This window comes from Erpetoichthys calabaricus, chromosome 12 (assembly GCF_900747795.2).
Source record: "Erpetoichthys calabaricus chromosome 12, fErpCal1.3, whole genome shotgun sequence".
Taxonomy (NCBI): Eukaryota; Metazoa; Chordata; class Cladistia; order Polypteriformes; family Polypteridae; genus Erpetoichthys; species Erpetoichthys calabaricus.
Window position 1 is genome coordinate 107,319,627 of NC_041405.2, and position 22,954 is coordinate 107,342,580.

The following is a 22,954-nucleotide window of genomic DNA, read 5'->3' on the forward strand; positions in this document are numbered from 1 at the left end:
CTATAATTGGCTTGTATGTAGTGATTTTGTTTTGAAATATTTAGGTTAAAATATACTTTGTTAAACAGGTAAAAATATATTATCTGAAAAGTTGTTTTTTTTTTTCTTATTCACCAGTTTCTGGGAATTTGCAGAACATGGACCAAGGAGGGGGGTTGGAATTGCAATCACAGGATTCAAAAATGCCACACACTATGATCATGCAGGATTTTGGTATGTCTCAAATACAAATTAATCAGACTTTTCTGTTGAATGTCTACAAAAAAATTACTTACTCAAAGACTTTTTAGAAATGATTGTTTTGTATCCTATGAGTATATGAAACACTTAAGCATATACTAATTAACAAGTAAAACCTTTTATATGGCCTTGATAATATTTGCAACTTAAAGGCTGTTTTAGATGGTATTTGTACACTTAACTGCAAAAGCTTCACATTTTTAACTTAGCTTTGAGTTACTCTGGATGCCAATGTGATTCTTGACAAACTGAAAATGGTGCAATCTGAATAGATTCAGTTATCAGTGCAACTTAATTTTTTCTGTCAATGGAGAAAGATTACCCTTTGACTTTTCAAGTGTATGCTTCTGTGTGGAGTTTGATTGCAACTTGGCTCAACTCTCTTGGTCATTGTGATTAGCTGCCTGTTATGGAAAAGTTTGTGTTTTTTTTTTTTTAGATTTATACGACACAGAGAAGCAAACTTCATCTTTTCTGGATGAAGTTTAACATGATGATTGTGAGTGAAATTTGTTCAGAGTCTGCACATTTTCCCATGGAAAACACTTTTGAATAAGTACTCAAGTTATGATATAGTATCGCATACAGTGATATACAAATTGTCATTACTCTATGGCTTGTTTCATTCATTTATTAAGTCTGTAAAACATGAGCAGTATCATGGTATCTCAGTTTATATAAAAGAGAGAGGGAAAACACTGACATTTTGTGTTCATGAAGCTTTAGTGGCCAAGCATGCTGTACTATAGCTGCAAGCTGAAACATTTAACAACAATGTACTGTATAACATTATTGACCATTCACATACAGTTGTGTTTTGGCAACCATCAGTTTACTAATTCTTGACCATTCAAAAATAATATTTCTTGCGTTTTTTCAGAGCTGTTTTCATTTTATTCTTCATGCATGAAAATGCTACCAGGCCTGTCAGATGAATTTTAAATTTCTTCCCATTCTCTTTGATGTTACCATTTTATCCTTATTTATAGTGCCAAGCATAGTTGTGTTGCAGTGCAGCAGTTTATTAGCCAGCGAAAGCGACATGAAGAAGTTGTCTGTTGTTACGGTTCTGTCTTTGTCCAGATATGGCTTTATGACCACAGTCTCGGAAAGTCCATGTACCATGGGACGACTGGGATCTTTTCCTAAATAAGGAATAGCACTGTACATGCACATGCAAATCAGTTGTTTTTCGCACGTTCTGCATGGGTGTGTTGTTTGTTTTTTTTGTTTTTTGTTTTTTTTTTTATTGATTTTATTGAAATCACACAACATTTTTTACAAATAGATCAATTTTACAAGAATAGGATTGAAAACAAATCAACCTCCACCCCTGGGAAAGAGAGCATGGACAGCAGAATAAAACTTAAACGTAGTAAAAATAAGCAAATAGATAAATTAATAAGTGAATATAGATTAATAGAGAAGAAAAACAAAAAAAGAGAATAGGGAGAGAATCTGCTTCCTCAGTGCTTTAAAAGCTTATTCTAAAATGTTATTGATTAGATCCTGCCAGGTTTGGAAAAATTTCTGCACAGATCCTCTAAGTGAGAATTATATATTTTTTCCAATTTCAAATAATATATAACATCAGTTACCCACTGACTTAAAAGGGGAGAGTTAGGATTCTTCCAGTTGAGCAAGGTAAGTCTACATGCCATCATTGTATTAAAGGCAATTACAGTTTGTTTGTCCTCCTCCACTTTAAGCCCATCTGGAAGTACAGTAATCCCTCCTCCATCGCGGGGGTTGCGTTCCAGAGCCACCCGCGAAATAAGAAAATCCGCGAAGTAGAAACCATATGTTTATATGGTTATTTTTATATTGTCATGCTTGGGTCACAGATTTGCGCAGAAACACAGGAGGTTGTAGAGAGACAGGAACGTTATTCAAACACTGCAAACAAACATTTGTCTCTTTTTCAAAAGTTTAAACTGTGCTCCATGACAAGACAGAGATGACAGTTCTGTCTCACAATTAAAAGAATGCAAACATATCTTCCTCTTCAAAGGAAGTGCGTGTCAGGAGCACAGAATGTCACATAGATAGAGAAAACAATCTCTAGCAAACAAATCAATAGGGCTGTTTGGCTTTTAAGTATGCGAAGCACCGCGGCACAAAGCTGTTGAAGGCGGCAGCTCACACCCCCTCCGTCAGGAGCAGGGAGAGAGAGAGAGATAGAGAGAGACAGAGTTTGTTTTTCAGTCAAAAATCAATACGTGCCCTTCGAGCTTTTAAGTATGCGAAGCACCGGTGCAACATGTCGTTTCAGGAAGCAGCTGCACAAAAGATAGCAATGTGAAGATAATCTTTCAGCATTTTTAGATGAGCGTCCGTATCGTCTAGGTGTGCGAACAGCCCCCCTGCTCACACCCCCTACGTCAGGATCAGAGAAAGTCAGCGCAAGACAGAGAGAAAAGTAAGCAATCTAGCTTCTCAGCCATCTGCCAATAGCGTCCCTTGTATGAAATCAACTGGGCAAACCAACTGAGGAAGCATGTACCAGAAATTAAAAGACCCATTGTCCGCAGAAATCCGCGAACCAGCAAAAAATCCGCGATATATATTTAAATATGCTTACATATAAAATCCGCGATGGAGTGAAGCCGCGAAGCGCGATATAGCGAGGGATCACTGTACACCAAACACAGCTGTTAGTGGATTAGGAGGGATTGTGACACCAAGGCTGTCTGAAAAGCATTTAAAAATTTTGGTCCAAAATGATACTAATTTGGTGCAGGCACAAAGCATGTGACCCAGTGAGGCTGGAACTTGATTGCAGCATTCACAGGTTGGATGTTGCCCTGAAAACATTTTGGACAATTTTACAACAAATAGTTCTAACCAGGCATCAAACACAGCACCAACTGTGGTCATCGCTGCTCTTGTGAAATGAATAGAGATAAACACCATTAACTCAGAGAGGGAGAGGCAAGTTCGTTGTACCACGTGAAACATGACTGAGAGAATAAAACTGATTTTAAAAAAATGCTATCTTTTACAAGTAGCAAAAATTTACAATGGGTGTTACAGACTGAAATCAAATGTATGTTTTTACTATTATATAATAGTAATAATAGTAGGTCACTACTACAGAAAGTGCAAGGAAGACCCGGGATCGAACCTGCAATCTCTTGATTTAGAAGCAGCCGTTCTTCCTGTAACCCACACATGCGATTGGTAAATGGGCTTCGGTTTTTACATATTGACAGCAACATGTAAATTGAGTAATTTCTTTTTCTTTGGTTATATTCTTGAATAAAGGCACACTTGTTCTGTTATACCTTTTGTGAAAGTATTTGATATTTGAACTTTGTCTTCACACGTTATATATTTCATGTCAGCATTTTATCAATTTTTACTATAACATGAAAAAAGTTTCTGTTTTAGTTATATGTTCAACATTTCTTGCCTTGCATTTTCTGTCATCCTATATTTATCCAGATAGATAGATAGATAGATACTTTATTAATTGTTGTAGACATGGAACGCACATGAAATGTATGTTTTTCACATAACTAGATATTAGTCACCCTATATAATTCCTGACACCTAACTCCCAGATAAACAAACTTGAGCTGAGAGAACTTCAGTGGTGTTGTTGGGGGATAGGATAGCAGGCTGCTTGCTGCCTCTCCTGATTGACACATTTGCAAAACAAAGACGCTAATGGAGAGGTGCAAAGGAGTTTAAGGTGGTCCGGCATTACGACTTTTTTCGTACACTTCAGGGACTGCAGTAATAAATGTATTGTGTTTTAATCTTATAATTTCCAATTACACGATTATATGAAAATGTAAACAGTCTTTAGAAGCATTTCACAGATGCAGGTGGATTTCTGCAGCCTGTCAAGAATTATTTTATTCTTGACAATTTTAAACTTTAATCCCTTCAAATACATCTGTACAAGATGAAAGGTGCTCCTGATTATTCAACAGAGTACCCTAGTTATTAGACTACAATTGACTAATGAAGTTTAATCTTGAAAAAAATCAATATCAGCATATAGTACTTATTTAAATTGCCCTATTTAGTTTAATGTATTATTGTGTGTAAGGATGTTAAGAATCTTCTTCATCTTTCAGCTTCTCCTGTTAGGGATTGCCACAGCGGATCATCTTTTTCCATATCTTCCTGTCCTCTGCATCTTGCTCTGTTACACCCATCACCTGCATGTCCTCTCTAACCACATCCATAAACCTTCTCTTAGGCCTTCCTCTTTTCCTCTTGCCTGGCAGCTCTATCCTTAGCATCCTTTTCCTAATTTACCTAGCACCTCTCCTCTGCACATGTCCAAACCAACGCAATCTCGCCTGTCTGACTTTTCTCCAAACTGTCCAACCTGAGCTGACCCTCTAATGTACTCCTTCCTAATCCTATCCATCCTCGTCACACCCAATGCGAATCTTGGTATCTTTAACTCTTCCACCTTCAGCTCTGTCTCCTGTTTTTTGGTCAGTACCACCATCTCCAACCCATATAATGTAGCTGGTCTAACTGCCTTCCTGTAGACCTAAAGAATTTAAGAATGAAGATGCCAAATTAAAACCTTGTTTTGGGAGATTAGCTAAATTCTTCAATTTGCAGTGAATTTTTAGCTTTTTAACAGAATACATAAATATGGTTGAACTTTCTAAAATATATATTGCAAATTTTGTGGTGTTTGCTTTTACACAACATTTTTAGTACAAATTATTTCCTAATCACCTCAAATTTCTTTGCTCCCATTTAAAGTTGCTTGCAGCGTTTTTCCCTTTTCTTTTGTTTCATTTGTTACTGCTTTGTCCAGATTGATGTGTCCTTATGTTTATTTTTTTTTGCACTCTGAAAACTTAACTATTACTGGTTTGGTTCTTATGAGAAAAATAAGGGGGTCTTCCTTTTGCTTGTGAAAATTAAGTTACACCAAAAATAAGCTAATACAGATTTAATTACCCATTTTTTTTCCTTCTTTAGTTGTAGCAGTCTAAAACCCAGCAAGTGTCCAGTCACATCAACTGCAGGGACTGCTGGGAGTTGAAGTTTTTACAACCTGATTATAAATATTTACAGTATGCCATTTTTAAGTAATATCTCAGATGTAAAATAAAAGTAAAAAGATATTTTGAGATATTGAAATGTAGTAGTAGCACTCTGGCCAGCTTGTTAAAAATAAAGTGAAATTCATTGAAGAATCACACATTTAAAAGTCCCTTTTTATGATTGAAAAAAATCATACTTTGCTATTGTATTGTTATGATTTTAAACAGACCACAGCTGAACCCTAATTTGGTTGTAGCATCCTATATTTAATCTTTAACTCTATTGCCAAATGTCTTTTGCAGCTGTAACAGAGTGCCATTTATTTTACTGTGCTTAAAGGAACATATAAACATTTAGCTTATGCTTTGAATTGGTATTATAACAATGTTACATTAAATAAAGCGCCTCTCTTTTTATCAAATCCTTCCATATTCCAGTTACTTATTCACCTGCTTTATATTTTACTTGCATTATACTGAGTTGTATGCAAGAAATGGCTTATTTTTTCATATAGAATATTTTTTCTGAATTTTTACAATGTGATTTGAATTGATATTTGAAATTGACAGTGAATATGTGATTTGTTCTTATTCATGATATGAATAATTATTTTATAATAAAAATAATTATAAAAACCTAGCCAATTGACCCTTTTTTAGGGGATATTATAGTATGTATGTAGAATTGTGTGTAATTTATAGAACATAAAGCAAACAGCAGATAATGGAGGCTGCATGTATTTATATGTCTTAGTTAAGATGATTTATACTTAATAGTGTACCATTCATGTCATATATCTTCTAGTTGTTTTGAGAAAGAGAACAGTCCTGCATTGTTAACCTTTTTAATATGGTGGCCTGTGGTATAAACATTTTCCTTATCAAGAAGACAAGGTTTCAGTAAAGTGTATGTTCCTGGTCATTTATTTCTTATGCAAACATGTATACAGGTGTTTTAACTAATATTTAATTTTTCTACTTTTTTTCTAGTGGCAGGTATGGGTGGTATGGCCCATATTGATGGAGACCACATAGTAGTGTCAGTACCAGAAGCAGTGCTCGTTTCCGATGTGGTTACTGATGAAGAGATTACTCTAGAGCATGGATTAGAGGCAGAGGTTATTGAGGGGCCAGATATTGAACATGATGTTGTGACTGCTGAAGGAGTGATTGTCTCAGACTCTGTACTTGAAGCAGAAGTGGCTATAGAAGAAACCCTGGATGCCGATCACCATGTGTTGGCTACAGACCTTATTGCTGAATCTGTCAGAGTCCCCGACCAGGTATTTGTGGCTGATTTGGTATCTCACCATGAAGATGGACATTTAAGTCACCATGTGGTACATGATTCTGATATGGTCTCTGAAGAAATAATGGTGACAAATTCAGATTCAGAAACTGTTATTCAGACACATGAAGGGGTGCCAGCTTCCACTGTTACTATCAAAACTGAGGATGATGAGGATGGTAAAAGCACTTCTGAGGATTATCTCATGATCTCTTGTGAGTGTGTATCTCTTTTTATTTCTTTCAAAGTAGCATATTATAAATATATTATCATCAAAATTCTATTTAATTTTATCTAAAATCAACAGAATAAGAAATGAATTATCATTAAATATGGTACCCTCTCCTTTTGTTTCTTATAGCGATGCCAAAAAGACAAGGCTTGAAGCAGTGTAATGACAGCATTTGTAGAAATTAATTATTTTTCCTGGAATTTCATTTACTTAATTTTCACAGTGGATGATGTTGGTGAGAAACTTGACATTGGCAGTACGCCCTTGAAGATTAGCACTGAGATGACTCAAGAAGATGGTTCAAAAGAAGATGGCTTTGGATCCGAGGTCATTAAAGTGTACATCTTCAAAGCGGAGGCAGAAGATGATGTGGAAATTGGTATTTATTTAAAAATGTTGTAAAATATACATTACATTTAAAATGTTTCTTTGCATTTGTAATGCAAAGTGTGGCCTAACATCCATTATGATTTTATGAAGGTGGAACAGAGGTAGTATCAGAGAGTGATTTCCACAATGGTCATGCAGTGCTAGAACCAGCAGGTGTCGGCAGACTTCAAAGAGAAAAAATGGTATACATGGCAGTAAAAGATTCATCTCAGGAAGATGAAGATATCAGTAAGTATTTATGTATGTATTTTCTTCTGTAAGAGGTACCCTTTCATTCAGTCAAGGGTTAGCTCCTTGTTAAGGCCAAATTCTAAAGACCTCAGAAACAAACATCGCCAAAGCAGCAATTCATCATACTTTACCTCCACAGTCTTAATGCATCAGCCCATTCACTGAGTTCACTTTGCTATGCTGTTTTTAGCATCTGTCCATTTTTTGAATTCTCTTGACTTCTCTGGTACTTGTTATTGAGGAATGTGACCCTAATTAGCCTTAAATGGCAATGTGACTCATGAAGGTGGGTAAATTGTAGATTCTGTATTCTGTAGGTACTTGTAACTATAAACATGCATAAACATTTTATTTTGGGTTTGATTTTGATTCAATATACTTTTTTTTTTTAATCCCAGAGGGGAAATTCTCTTTTCATATGACCTTTGGGAGTTTATAGAGATTAAAGTCATCTTTGTTTCACAAATGTTAAAAAAACAACTTATTCTAAATTGGTGCAATACATGCAAATGCAATTTTTCTTAAAAGTAAAAGTTTTGTAATCTGTAGTTTTTATCAAAATGAGTAAAAATGAGATTGATACGGTTTTTAAGGTACAGTACATTCTCAAAACTATTGCAATTTAGGACCATAGCAGCCAGCAGTCCTTTCTGCTTATATAATGCTGGTCTGTTAAGATTTTTTTGAAATTCTTGATTGCACAAGTAAGGTGAAATATTATTGAGTATTTCATTTTATTATATAGTACGAGACAAAATGAACAATGCTGCACCATCTGTGTGTACATCCACCCATTGTTTAAACTCTGAGCAAGCTTAAAGTATACTTCATCTTATGGTGCTGTACATACTTATTATGAAGCCTATGTAATAGAAAAGATATTCCAGAATTTTAAAGTTTAATATAATGCATTTTGTTCACATATCACTCTTATTATCAAGATTGCACATTTTTTGTGAACATTATTTCTGGTCAGACCTTGCTGTTTAGTAGATTTGGAGTTTAATTAATCTGTCTCTCATTAGACTGTGCAGAGATTGCAGATGAAGTTTACATGGAAGTCATTGTGGGAGAGGAGGAGGCCCCTACCATACAGGAGTCTCAAATGGAAGATGCCACAGTTAACAAGACTTTTGTTCCTGTTGCTTGGGCTGCTGCTTATGGTAATATTTTTTTAATGTCTTCAGTAATTAATTAAAAGAAGCACCCTAAAGACCTAACATGTTTTATTTCCAACATAATGCCTGTGAAGCATAATACACTTTTCATAATGCCCACAAAGCTTTTCTGTGACACTTGGATAAAATTAATTGCTTGAGAGGTGCAGTCTTTCCAAACTGTGCAATATAAGTTGTAAGGGCATTGTCATGAAACAGAAGGGGCAATGATTGTCAATTTAACTTGCATGTTTCCCTGACTGACTGATGTAGATGCAAAACCAAATCAATATTACAGCTCAGTGACTCGTTATGTTGGCCTTTTGAGACTTTGATTAATGTGGACTGCACACTCAAAATCATAAAATAATCTGCACATGATAATAACAGTAATAATGCCTTTGACCTTAAATTTGTTTGGTGTTTGAGAATTTACATGCTTCTCTTGTTTCAGTTGTTTTTTTGGATTATGGGAAATAGTGATGTATCCACATTTCATCCTGTTATCAATTGCTTGTCAACAACAAAAACTTGCACATTTTCATTCAGACAATGTAGCTCAAAGTGCTTTACAAGACATGAAAAAATCAATTAAGATTAGGCAATAATATTAAAGAATAAGTAGCAAAAAACAAAAGGTAAGATCAGATGGCCAAGAGGACCAAATAGTATCTATCTATCTATCTATCTATCTAAACCTCCAGTTAGGCTGGAGAAAAAGCAAAATCTGCAGTGTTCCAAGACCAAAATACCGCCCAGACCCCACTGGACATTCTACCTAACAGAAATGTTTTTAACACTAGAATCCCTGAAGCTTACAATTCTTTTCGTTGTCCCTGGCCTCCTTAAATTTTCCTGACATACGTCAAGAAGCTCATAGCACCTTATCACTGTGCTAATAGCCCACTTTTGATTTACAAATGTGTGGTTTAGCAGAGTGCAGCCTGCAACACCCCCCACTCCCCATTCAGTCAGATGAAGGCATTGCCCTGCTGCAATCCTCACAGCTGAAGTCTGTATTGAACTGTGATCTACTGATGGCATTTGTAAAAAATTATATAGGTAATGAAATACTGTGATTTGAAATGCATCCATTTCATATGTGTTCCGTGTCTACAACAGTCTGTGAAAATATAGAATGACAGAGTTAATGCGAGGCAAGAAATGCTGAACACACAGCTAAAACAGAAAATATTTTCATATGTTATAGTAATAACAACATCATTTTGACATGAAGTGTAGGATGTGTGAAGCCCAAATATCAAAGAAACACTTTGACAAAAGGTATAACAAATAAGTATGCTTTTATTCAAGAATAAAATCAAAGAAAAAGACATTGTTCAGTTGACATGTTGAAGCCCAACTATCAGTCGGTGCAAAGTAAAAACCGTTCGCATATATGTGTATTTCATTTTCAACAAGTTGTCACGGTGGTAATGCTGCTAATGTCACGGATCTGTGCAGATGGCTCAGTGGATAAGCTGCCACTTACCAATAGTGAAGTAATAGGTTTGAATCCAGCGTCATCTCTGTATTTAGCGCCTTGAGTAGTGAACTGTCATTATTATTATCATATAACAAAAGCATAACATTTGATGTGAGTCTGTAACATCCTGTTTAAATTTATGGTACTTGTAAAAGATGTTAATTTTTCTTGCATGCCGACATTCATGTCAGCGTGTCATTTGAACAATTTTTTTTTATTCAGTTTTATTCTTCGATTTTTGAATAAAAAAACTGTTCAAATGACATGTTGATGTGAATGTCCGTGTGCAAGGAAAAAAAACATCCACACTGCAGTGTCTGTTTACTCGATAAGATGCCAAGAAGAAATGATTGAACTACGTTTGTGCGTCTGCTTTTACCATACATTTACACCGGCTGTTACAGGCTCAAATCAAATGTATGTTTTTTATTATATAACTAGACATTAAGCCCGTTACAATAATGGGCGCTAGAACAGTAGTCCATAAACATTAGTGGGAACAGTCTATATTAAATGGCAAGGGACCTTTTACCTCATTAAATTTTTTCCGTAAAATGCCTGTAATTTTCTCTGACAGTAATACTGGCTTTGCTGTCCGTAATATGCGTTTAATTTTCTGTCACAACAGTGGGCAATCAGCAGATTCTTCCCAGCAGCTGATGTAATGTGTGCAAAAATAAATCCACTTTTAAAAGTCATCGTATTGTAATATCATGAAAATTCGTTTATTTAGGAAAACCCCTTCAATGACTGACACTTTACCGGGCCAAGCTTCTTAATCACAAATCTGACATCCTCAGAGTGAACACTTGCACAACAACAAACACTAATCCAACGTCTTTGGGGAAGCTGGTCTCCGTGTCCGATTGGATTTTTCGTGTTTTATGTTTTAGGTCTTACCTCATTTACCGAAATCAGATTGGATCGGCCGCGCAATATTTTATTGGTCCCGCCCTCTCTGTCTTGTGTGACGCGTCAGGCGGCGCCGTGCCCCGCGCATGCGCACTTCACCAGAAGACACACACGCACACAGGGGTTTTATTAAAGAGGATAGTAACAATAATAGCAGCTCACTACTCAAAACAGTAAACTGGAGGAGAACTCGGGCTTGAACCCAAACCTCTTGATTATAAGACAGTACAACAACATTTATTTATATAGCACATTTTCATACAAAAAGTAGCTCAAAGTGCTTTACTTAATGAAGAAAAGAAAAATAAAAGACAAAATAAGAAATTAAAATAAGACAACATTAGTTAACATAGAAAAGGAGTAAGGTCCGATGGCCAGGGTGGACAGAAAAAACAAAAAAAAAAACTCTAGAAAGCTGGAGAAAAAAATAAAATCTGTAGGGGTTCCAGGCCACGAGACCGCCCAGTCCCCTCTGGGCATTCTACCTAACATAAATGAAATAGTCTTCTTTGTAGTTAGGGTTCTCACGGAGTCACTTGATGCTGATGGTCATACAGACTTCTGGCTTTTAATCCATCCATCATTTTTGGAACATCATGGTACTTAGAGTAGATGGTGGTGGTGCAAGCCACCACCAAAAGGACACCAGAAAAGGAAACAGAAGAGAGAGTAGGGGTTAGTACAGATTTTAGAGCCACCATGAATAGTTATTATAATGAATTAGATATACAGAGTATCAGGATTAAATTACAGTGAAGTTATGAGAAGGCCATGTTAAAGTAATGTGTTTTCAGCAGTTTTTTTAAAGTGCTCCATTGTATTAGCCTGGTGAATTCCTACTGGCAGGCTATTCCAGATTTTAGGTGCATAACAGCAGAAGGCCGCCTCACCACTTCTTTTAAGTTTTGCTCTTGGAATTCTAAGGAGACACTCAGTTGAGGATCTGAGGTTGCGATTTGGAATATAAGATGTCAGACATTCTGATATATAGGATGGGGCAAGATTATTTAAGGCTTTATCAACCATAAGCAAAATTTTAAAGTCAATCCTGAATGGCACAGGTAACCAGCATAGTGACATCAAAACTGGAGAGATGTGCTTGGATTTTCTTTTCCTGGTAAGGATTCTAGCTGCTGCATTCTGCACTAGTTGCAAACGATATATGTCTTTTTTGGGTAGTCCTGAGAGGGGTGCATTACAGTAATCTAGTTGACTGAAAACAAACGCATGAACTAATTTCTCAGCATCTTTCAATGATATAAGAGGTCTAACTTTTGCTATGTTTCTTAAGTGAAAAAATGCTGTCCTAGTGATCTGATTAATATGCGATTTAAAATTTAGATTACAGTCAACAGTTACCCCTAAGCTTTTTACCTTCGTTTTGACTTTTAATCCTAATGCTTCCAGTTTATTTCTAATAGCCTCATTGTATCCATTATTGCCAATCACTAAGATTTCAGTTTTCTCTTTATTTAACTTGAGAAAGTTACTATTCAGGATTGGCTCCAGCAGACCCCCGTGACCCTGTGTTCGGATTCAGCAGGTTGGAAAATGGATGGATGGAAGTTATTGTTCATCCATTCTGAAATACAAGTCAGACATTGTGTTAGTGAATCAAGAGATTTGGGGTCATCATGTGCAATTGATAAATACAGTTGTGTGTCATCAGCATAGCTCTGGTAGCTCACGTTATGCCCTCAGATAATCTGACTTAATGGAAGCATGTAGATTGAGAAGAGCAGAGGACCCAGGATAGAGCCTTGTGGAACACCATATAGGATATCAAAGTAGTTCTTACCTTTGCACTAGCCAAGCAGACATGATTACTTCATATCAATTGAGAGTTTAGCTTCACTTTTTACACATTGCCAGTAACATTTAAATTAAACAATTTCTTGTTCTTCAGTTATATTCTTCAATAAAAGCGCCCTTGTTTTGTTATACCTTTTGTGAAAGTGTTTATTTGATATTTGGACATCAGTTTTCACACATTATACACTTAACGTCAACGTTTTATCAATTATTACTATAACATGAAAAAAGTTCTTGTTTTAGTTTTGTGTTCAACATTTCTTGCCTAACATTTCCTGTAATCCTACATTAACACAGATCGTTGTAGGCACAGAACACACATGAAATGTATGTATTCCAAGTAACAATATATTATTTACCCTATACAATTCCAGAGACTTCAGAATTTTGTATCTGACTTGACTTGAGCTGCCTCGGTGGGGGGATGATTGAGCAGGGTGCCCGCTGATTGATACATTGCAAAACGGATGCTGATGAGGGAGTGCGAGAGACTTTTAGGTGGCCTGGCATTATGAATATTTTTGTAGGCTTCAGAGATTCTAGTGTTAAATCAGTACTCTTTATTTTCAGGCTTCACATGATAGGATTTGAAGAAGTTGGCCTTGTGGATAACTGAGACACCTGCCTTCATTCCATAATCACAGGTGGCTGCATAGTGCCCGATCAGGTGGTGGTGGCACAAATCGGCACCACAGAAAAAAACGAAAAAGAAAGCATAGAAAAGTAGAGATTAGTAAAGATTGCATATCCCTGAAGAATATGATAATTATTTGCCCATATACTCTATTAGGAATACAACTAAAATGTAGCTATAAAAAAGCCCAATAAAAATAATGGGTTGGTAGCAGTTTTTTAAAAATATTCCACAGTGTTAGAATGGTGACTTTCTGTCTGTAAAGTATTCCAGATTTTAGGTGCACATCACCATTTCTTTTTAAACTTCGAACGTGGAATTATAGGCAGGACCTAAATTAGAAGATCTAAGGTTATGACTTGGAGAGCAGGGTGACAGACATTTCAAAATATAGGATGGAGATAGACTATTTAAGGCTTTATAAACCATTAGTAGTATTTTAAAGTCAATTCTGAGTGACACGGGTAACCAGTGTAACAACACTAAAACTGGTGAAATGTGCTCAGATTTTGTTTTTTTATTTAAGATTCTGGCTGCTGTATTCTGCACTAATTTCAGTTAGGGGTGCATTACAGTAATGTAGTAGACTTAAAACAAAAGTGTGAAATAATTTTTTAGTGTTTTGTAAAGTTATAAGATGTCTAACTTTTGCTATATTCCTTAAGTGAAAAAAATGTAGACCTAGCAATCTGGTTAATATGCGATTGAACGTTTAGGTCAGAGTCAATGATTATCTCTAAATTCTGTACCTCAGCCTTGACTTTTAAAACTAAGGGAACAAGTTTATTTTTGCTACGATCAGTATTTCCATGTTCGCCAATCACTAAGATTTCTGTTTTTTCCTTATTTAGTTTGAGAAAGTTACTTCTCATCCAGTCAGAAACTAAGCTATAAGACGTTGGATCAGAGAGCCAAAAGCATCAGGGTCATCAGGCGCTATTGATAAATAAAGTTGTGTGTCATCTGCATAGCAGTGGTAGCTCACCTTGTGCTTTGAGATAATTTGACCTAATGGAAGCGTGCAGATTGAAAAAAGCAGCAGACCCAGGACAGACCCTTGTGGTACACCATGTAAAAATCATGGATTACCAAAGTGCAATCACCTCAACTAACAAAGAAGTTTCTACTTGTTAAATAAGATTGAAACCAATTTAAGACATTTCTGGAGAGGCACACCCATTGTCTAAGGTGATATATAATAGTACTGTGATCTATGGTGTCAAATGCAATACTCAAGTCTTAAGAGAACAAGAACAGATAATAATATATAACAGATAATTATATATGGCCTCTGTTCTCATTAACCTGCAAATCGTTTACTACTTTAACCAGTGCAGTTTCTGCACTATGATTTGTTCTAAATTCTGACTGAAACTTATCAAGATGATAATGTTTATTCAGGTAATCATTTAGCTGCTTAAAAACTTAATATTCTATAAATTTACTTGAGAAAAACTGATTAGAAACTGGTCTAAAGTTGTCAAAGACAGAGTGGCTGAGATTATTTTTCTTGATCACGGGTTTAACAACTACAGTAATCCCTCCTCGATCGCGGGGGTTGCGTTCCAGAACCCCCCGCGAAAGGTGAAAATCCGCGAAGTAGAAACCATATGTTTATATGGTTATTTTTATATTGTCATGCTTGGGTCACAGATTTGCACAGAAACACAGGAGGTTGTAGAGAGACAGGAACTTTATTCAAACACAGCAAACAAACATTTGTCTCTTTTTCAAAAGTTTAAACTGTGCTCCATGACAAGACAGAGATGACAGTTCCGTCTCACAATTAAAAGAATGCAAACAGATCGTCCTCTTCAAAGGAGTGCGCGTCAGGTGCAGAGAATGTCAGAGAGAGAGAGAAAAAAGCAAACAAAAATCAATAGGGCTGTTTGGCTTTTAAGTATGCGAAGCACCGCCGTATAAAGCAGCTGCAAGGAAGAGAGCAATGTGAAGGTAGTCTTTCAGCATTTTTTAGAGGAGCGTCCGTATCCTTAGGCCAGTGTGCGAACAGCCCCCCCTGCTCACACCCCCTCCATCAGGAGCAGAGTATATCAGAGAGAGTGAGAGAGACAGAGAAAAACAAACAATCAAAAATCAATACGTGCTGTTTGATCTTTTAAGTATGCGAAGCACCTTGCAGAAAGCACGTCGCTTGACAAAGCCAGAAGGGAGCAATGTGAAGATAATCTTTCAGCATTTTTAGACGAGCGTCCGTATCATATAGGGGTGCGAACAGCCCCCCTGCTCACACCCCCTCTGCTCACACCCCCTCCGTCAGGAGCAGAGAATGTCAGAGCAAGAGACAGAGAGAAAAGTAAACAATCAAAAATCAATATGTGCTGTTTGATCTTTTAAGTATGCGAAACACCGTGCAGGAAGCATATCGCTTGACAAAGCAACCATATGTAAGCCCAGGAAGGATGGCAGCAATGTGAAAGTAATCTTTCAGCGTTTTTTGAGGAGCAGCCGTATCCTCTAGGGGTGCGAACAGCCCCCGTGCTCACAATATATTTGAGGAGTTTTATTTAATACGTAATACGCGCTCTGGTTGGGTAGCTTCTCGGCCATCTGCCAATAGCGTCCCTTGTATGAAATTAACTGGGCAAACCAACTGAGGAAGCATGTACCAGAAATTAAAAGACCCATTGTCCGCAGAAATCCGCGAACCAGCAAAAAATCCGCGATATATATTTAAATATGCTTACATATAAAATCCGCGATAGAGTGAAGCCGCGAAAGTCGAAGCGCGATATAGCGAGGGATTACTGTACATTGTTTAGACAGTCAGGGTAGACCCCCCCTATCTAATGATGTGTTCACTATGTACACTATCAATTAGGATATTGGATACTTTATTGAAAAAGCCATTTGGTTCTAGGTCAAGGATGCAGGTGCAGGGTTTCAGCTGAAAAATTATTCAACATAGTTTGGGTAGATCTCTTCCAGTCAATAAAAATGTACCTCTCTTTAAAGGGCATGCTGGGTTTCAACGGGATTAACTATTGGTAAATGTATTTTATTATCTATATATATATATATAATTCACTAAGCCGGAAGACAAGTAGCCACCCATGGAAAGCACGCCGGAAGGGGCGTGGATTCACTAAACCGCCGACAAGTAAGACGCCAATGGCGCATGCAGGAAGGAGCCACGCCCACCAACTCTTAGACCATTGGATACGACGAAAACTCGCAGAGCCACGCCCACCAACTCAGACGCGACGCCTCGGAAAACATGCCATCATTTTTGTTTGTCTGTGCCACAGTCCACTTGCAGCTCTGAGCCACGTTGACTTTTCATTAGTCAACCTCAGTGGAACCTTGGTTCACACAGAGGCAGCGCGAGAGAGAGAGCCGCGCACACACACAGGCAGCGCCAGAGAGAGACAGAGGCACACCCACAGGCAGCGCGAGACAGAGAGCCGCGCAATCCTTTACAACTGAGGTTAAAACACAATGAAGGAAGCAGTCTTTAAAAACCAATAAGCCCTGTGCCTCTTTTTCATTAGCGTCTCACCTGCTTCACCGATGCAGTCCCTGCAACAGTCGAGACGCTGTCTCACCAGCTGACCTTCTCTGTGCCTGACTCCACTACTGTCAGTCGCCTGATTAAAAATGGCCTTTTGAAGGGGAGCTATGGACCCGCTATACCACAGGAACACATTTCCTTCGAGCCTGCTCTCGCTCACTCTAACGTACCGGCTTTCTCTCTCTCCTCACTCGCTCGCACACTGCACAAGGGAGAAATGCCCGCCGCACGACTCCACCCGGAAACCGTTTCAGCCACACTTCCACGCCCCTCGCTATGCTGTGAGTGCGATGATTATTTATTTAAAAATGGCCTTTTGAAGGGGAGCTGTGGACCCGCTATACCACAGGATCACCTGTGACATTGCCTTCACATTGTTTTCCTTTTATTTATGATCCCGTCGAGCAGATCAGACACCCAGGCAAACAACACTGAATAATCAATAGCTGCAACCACTTTGCCTGCCCCAACTCCTAACCTGAGTCGGTTTCGTCTGTGTTCAGCAATGTTTCCCAAACTCAGTCCTTTGTTCCCCATGCACCACTGAGCCACGTTGACTTTTCATTATTCTTTTCGATTTCGGCTGCATTTCCATATATAATGCACCAAGTCGTGCGATCGTGGGATACAAACGACAGAGCACCGCCCAAGAACTCGAACCGCTAGAGACACACGCCTACCAACTCTAAGAGCACCAACTCTAATACACCTGCCTGTCTGACTGTTACCAGCGTTCACCGCAATGTACTGGAGTGTAAAACCATCACAACTATCAGACGCTATCTATATCTAAGAAGATATATAGATACTCATTATTCCCCGGCACGCGTCCAGCCACGCTCTCAAGGCATTCACAGTGCCTGCTCATGTGCCCGGACGCAACAACTCGCCACACACAAAACTTGCTTAATTTGACTCAACACGGGAAACCTCACCCTGCCCGGACACAGAGAGAATTGACAGATTGATAGCTCTTTCTCGATTCTGTGCATGGTGTTGCATGGCCGTACTTAGTTGGTGGAGCGATTAGTCTGGTTAATTCCGAAAACGAATGAGACTCCCTCCTGCTTAATAGTTACGTGATCGCCAAGCGGTAGGCGTCCAACTTCTTAGAGGGACAAGTGGCTTTCAGCCACGTGAGATTGAGCATTAACAGGTATGTGATGTCCAGTTCTGCACGCGCGCTACACTGAATGGATCAACGTGTGTCTACCCGGCGCCGACAGGCGTGGGTAAACCGTTGAACCCCATTCGTGATGGGCACCGGGGCTTGCAATTGTTCCCCACGAACGAGGAATACCCAGTAAGTGCGGGTCATACGCTCCCTCTAAATACGTCCCTGCCCTGTGTACACACAAGCCCCCCCTAGATTCCCCCCCCCACTTGGTGGATTATATAGCGATCGGGTCACAGCGGGTTACAGCGATTGGGTCATAGATAGCATTGTTGCAATGTTACTTTTCTTGGTGGCTTATTACATTACGGATGTTTCACATGTTCATTTTTTTTCCCTGTGCTTAAATGACACTAAAAAAGTGTTTCTCAACTGTGACTCCGGAACATCTCAGTACACAAGCTATATTAAGCGTCAACAACGAAGACTCGCTACACCTTAATCTACAAGTACTGACACACATCCCTACCAATTAAGTAACTTTCACCAGCATGCTTTCAGTCACGGACAATTGTATGTTGCTATCTCCAGAGGTCTATCTTTTCATTCACTCACAGTGGTATCCACAAACCCACGCGATTTGGACAACTGTGTCGTTCAGGAAGTGTTCACCCATCAATACATAATTATGCGGCGTATGCTACGCCACGGGTTGGGTAGTTTCTAATATTTATTTTATGTTTAAAAAATATAGCAACAGCCTCACAAGTTTCACTAGTAGTTTTTTAGAGGCATTCCATTGAGTGAGCTGGGTATAGAAGGTGATCAGTAGTTGAGAATAAAACTCTTGGATTACCAGCATTATTATTATTATAATTTTATAGAACCAGGACAGCCTGTCAAGTAGAGGTGGGCGGTATGACCAAAATTCTATATCACGGTATTTTTCTAAATTCTGCCGGTTTCACGGTATTAGATGGTATTTTTTTCCCCATGCATGAGTGGATGTTAACCACATTTTTCACTGCAATTACTGCAGTAGACTGGCTAAGAATAACCTATTAGACTGTTATGAGAATTGTACATCGTACAAAAAGACATTTTAATGTGCACACAAGTATTAATCCAGGTTTGCATGGCCCCATAAAATGATAGTTTTCAAGGGGGGTGGCACTAAAGAGAAGGAATCGCATTGCATGACAGATGCAGTCAAAATATAGAACCTTTAATTGGACAAATTTTGCAAAAGCTTAAACTATGATTTTGACAACATATTTTCAACCATCCAAAGAGGCATTTAGACTTAGTAAAATATCCAGAGGTGTTTGTCAAAAGTTGGATTGCACTGAACACGCCTTAGAAAAGGAATAAATAGTAAATATTTTTTGTAAACCAACTACACTTTCTGTTAATGTTAACAATCTCTGTCCACTAACATGTTTAAGTGACTTTTTAAAACAATTTTACCATCATTAAACTGCATAATATTTAAACTAATAAATAACAACAATAAAATACATAATAGTATTACTGATAGCTGCACCATTACTTCAAGGCTTCAAGCCCAGATGCATTACACAGTATTCACCAAAATAAAATAAAACAAGTGCAACTTGGTGATGACATCTTACCAACTGTACCATCATTTAGGCAAACTGCATTAATATGGACCTTGCTTCAAGCTAAGCTATATACATAAATAATAAAAACTGCAACTTGCATTTATAATGCTGTTTGTGGTATAGCCTTATGGAAGCGCATTAGGGCCACTGTGAAGAAAAAAAAATATGGACACGGAAGAAAAAAACAAACTATATGTCGAGAATAAATTCGACATGTTGACTATGTCAAGATTAAAGTCGACATTTCCACTTTACTCTCATAGTTTATTTTATAATTAAAGTAGAATGTTGTAAACTAAACTTCATCCTAAAATCAGTTTTTAATTTACTAGATTTTCTCAAACCCCGTCACAAGTTAATGCAGCACATCAAATACTTTGTGTTAAGTGTTCCCCGACCCAGTCGTTAATCACTACGCTTCTTAAACTGACTTCCTGGCACTAACAGCAGGCGCCTGCAGCAATCACCGCACAGATAAACGTCTTTGTGAAATTAAAACTAGTTATTAACTTAGCCGACGGAGTGTTCAGAACTTTAGAAATATCTTCGTTATACATGTTTAATTATGCCATCTATTCAGAGTTGCGCCCATCTCTGAACGAGTCGCCAGCACATCTCAGGATCAATATAAGCAAAACATACACTAGCAAGTACAAAAACAAGTACAACTTGGCTTGCAGTGTTATCCAGTAGTATAGAAACAGTATTTACACATCTGACCTTTTAAAACCAAAGTATCTCCAGGAAACAGACGTGATTCCTTTTTTTTCGGCAAAACTTCTTCTGTGTCATTATGTTTAACTTTATCGTCAGCTTCAGTTTCGGAATGCTCTCTGTCCATTTTCACCGCGTGGCATACCTATGCTACCGCCCACTATTTGGTGGTGTAGCAGTGAAAAAGAGCCCTAGTGCAACAAATCTGTGTTTAGCGGTGTAGCAGTGAAAAAGGTCCCCACTTGAACAGTTTCCCGCTGCGCCACGTTCCGAACGTCGTTTAGGCCATTTAAACCGGTGTTGCGGTATAAGAAAAATCCATATCATAAAAAAAATTTAAAACGGTTTTCGGTATGAACCAGTATACCGCCCAGCACTGCTGTCAAGGAGGGCTGCGTTGTTACATTTAGTTATTTTTACCTTCATTATTTCATAGGCTATTAGTTTAGTTTTTCTCCAGTTATGCTCAGGTCTCCTGCATTTTCTGTTTAAATCAGACACTCTTTGGGTCTTCCAAGATGTACTACTGCTGGAGAATTTCTTAGCTGTCTTTTCAGGGTCTACTATGTCAGTTGCAGCCCCAACTGACTGACTGAACGTTTTCATTTGAAGAGGAGGCATTAAAGTTTTCTACCTTACTGTTATAAATGATCCTTGAAATATTGGATGTTGTGATGCTTCATTCCTCAGCACCCAACATGCACAGACAAACTTTGCACATTTTTATGTTTTTATTTGTGAGTTGATTCAGCTGACCGATAACTAATTCCTGTAGCATTTGCTGTTTCTTACACTGTCAGTCTTTGGCTCTCCATTTTGGCCAATGTGGAACAAACAGTATGTGCTTCGGTCAATGATTTTGTAGTCTGGCTATATTTTGGTCCATGTTCGAGAGGTGCCTTGGCATAGAATTATTTAGTCCATCTTTTTAATGTGGCATATACTTGGGGCTAATCCTGGTAGTATTTAGAATAGGGTTGACTAGATGAGATTTAATCTTTTATGGTGCATGAAGGGGAACCCAAAATTTCCTATAATTGTTGTTAAACAAAAAAAAAAAATCTTTTTTATAAAGTAATCCCTTTTAGTCATCTTCAAAATTCCATCCTTGAGATGCAATACACTTGTCCCATTGCTTCTCCCAATCCTGGAAACATTTCTTTTACTCATCTTTTGTTATCGTGTCTAAAGCCTCCTGCGTTTTTTCTGGATTTCTTCCATGGTACCAATTCTTCTATTCTTTACTCTCAATTTTAAATTACAGAACAAAAAAGTCACAGTGAGTGAATATAAGGGGTGTGAAGCAGCAATTCCATTGTTTTTGATGAAAAACTAACTAATAATGCCGTGTGTTCTATGCAGCGTCGTCATTTTGCAGAATCCAGTTTTGCTGGTGACACTTCTCCAGACATAATTTTATTTCCTGACACTTTCGTGTTGGTGCCTTAGCCGTTGTGTGTAATGTCACTGATTAGCAGCGTGTTCAGAGGGAAGAAACTCTTTTTGATCATGCTGTATGGCTTGATCTTTGGTCATTTGTGAAACTGACACCGTAGAATATCTCTTTGAGGTTCAAGCTCCGGATTTTTATATGATGCTGTGCCATTGTTTTAAAAGATTATTTTATCATTAACATTTAATTGCACTTGATATATACTAATTGTATGGTAAACAATCAGTAGTCTTTTCTATCTCGTATTCTGTCTCCACAACAGCCTGAATTCTTCTATACAAGAGTTCAACTCCATGCTGACTTGACAGCATCACACAGATTTCCAGATTTTTTGCACACCATTTCATGCTGCAAACCTATCATGAGATCTGGGAGCTGTGCAGACTAGTAATGTAATCATTTATATGATGTGTTTTTAATGGCATGATGTATTAGTCCTGAACGTTTTCATTTGAAGAGGAGTATATTGCAGCCAAAAAGAAACTCACTTTGTTAGTAATGATACTAAATAGATACCAATACCAAATCTTTGCATTTTGGTTTCCTCTGTGCTGCATAATTTTCTCAGAGCTCACATCTGAACTAGGCTGTACAGGAGTTTGTGTGTGCTTATGTGGGAATGAATTAGTTCCAAGACCTTTACAGGATATTCTGGTTTTCTGTGATTTTTGATTCAATTCAGGTTTTTGTTCTGTAATATTTGTAACAGAGGACATGCACAGAATACTTACAAACGTTTGTAACTAATACAATAACAGCAAGTTGCTAAGTGATACAGCATTTACATATACAGGGTATAGAAACAAATTAAGCTAAACACTAATGATTGAATGTGTACTGACATACAACGCAGAGTTACTTACTTACAGTGGTCCCAGGATAAACTGACTTTCTTTAATAGGTAGTCAGAGTAAACTTTATTATAAGAAATAAGGAGAATAATTTGATCAATTGTGTTACAATGCCAAAATATCAAGTAAATATGAAAGAGAGAAAAAGACATTAAATAACAGAGTAGATTAAAATGATGATTAGTTGAATAGATCATGTAGGGAATCAGTTCATGTTTTAAGTACTTTGATATTAATCTTCCGAATTATTTAAGGTACAAAATGATGT

At 37.7% G+C, this 22,954-nt stretch overlaps 1 protein-coding gene across 3 annotated transcripts in view; it reads left to right on the forward strand.

Moving 5' to 3' along the window:
• The window catches only part of znf711 (zinc finger protein 711), a 57,576-nt gene that overhangs the window by 16,094 nt on the left and 18,528 nt on the right, over positions 1-22,954 (forward strand). For all 3 annotated transcript variants that reach the window (XM_028815970.2, XM_028815968.2, XM_028815969.2), the window contains exons 3-7: positions 118-213; positions 6,252-6,764; positions 7,005-7,160; positions 7,262-7,399; positions 8,428-8,565. In XM_028815970.2, coding sequence (XP_028671803.1) covers positions 138-213; positions 6,252-6,764; positions 7,005-7,160; positions 7,262-7,399; positions 8,428-8,565 — 1,021 coding nt within the window. In that variant the 5' untranslated portion in view covers positions 118-137. The remainder of the gene's footprint in view (positions 1-117; positions 214-6,251; positions 6,765-7,004; positions 7,161-7,261; positions 7,400-8,427; positions 8,566-22,954) is intronic.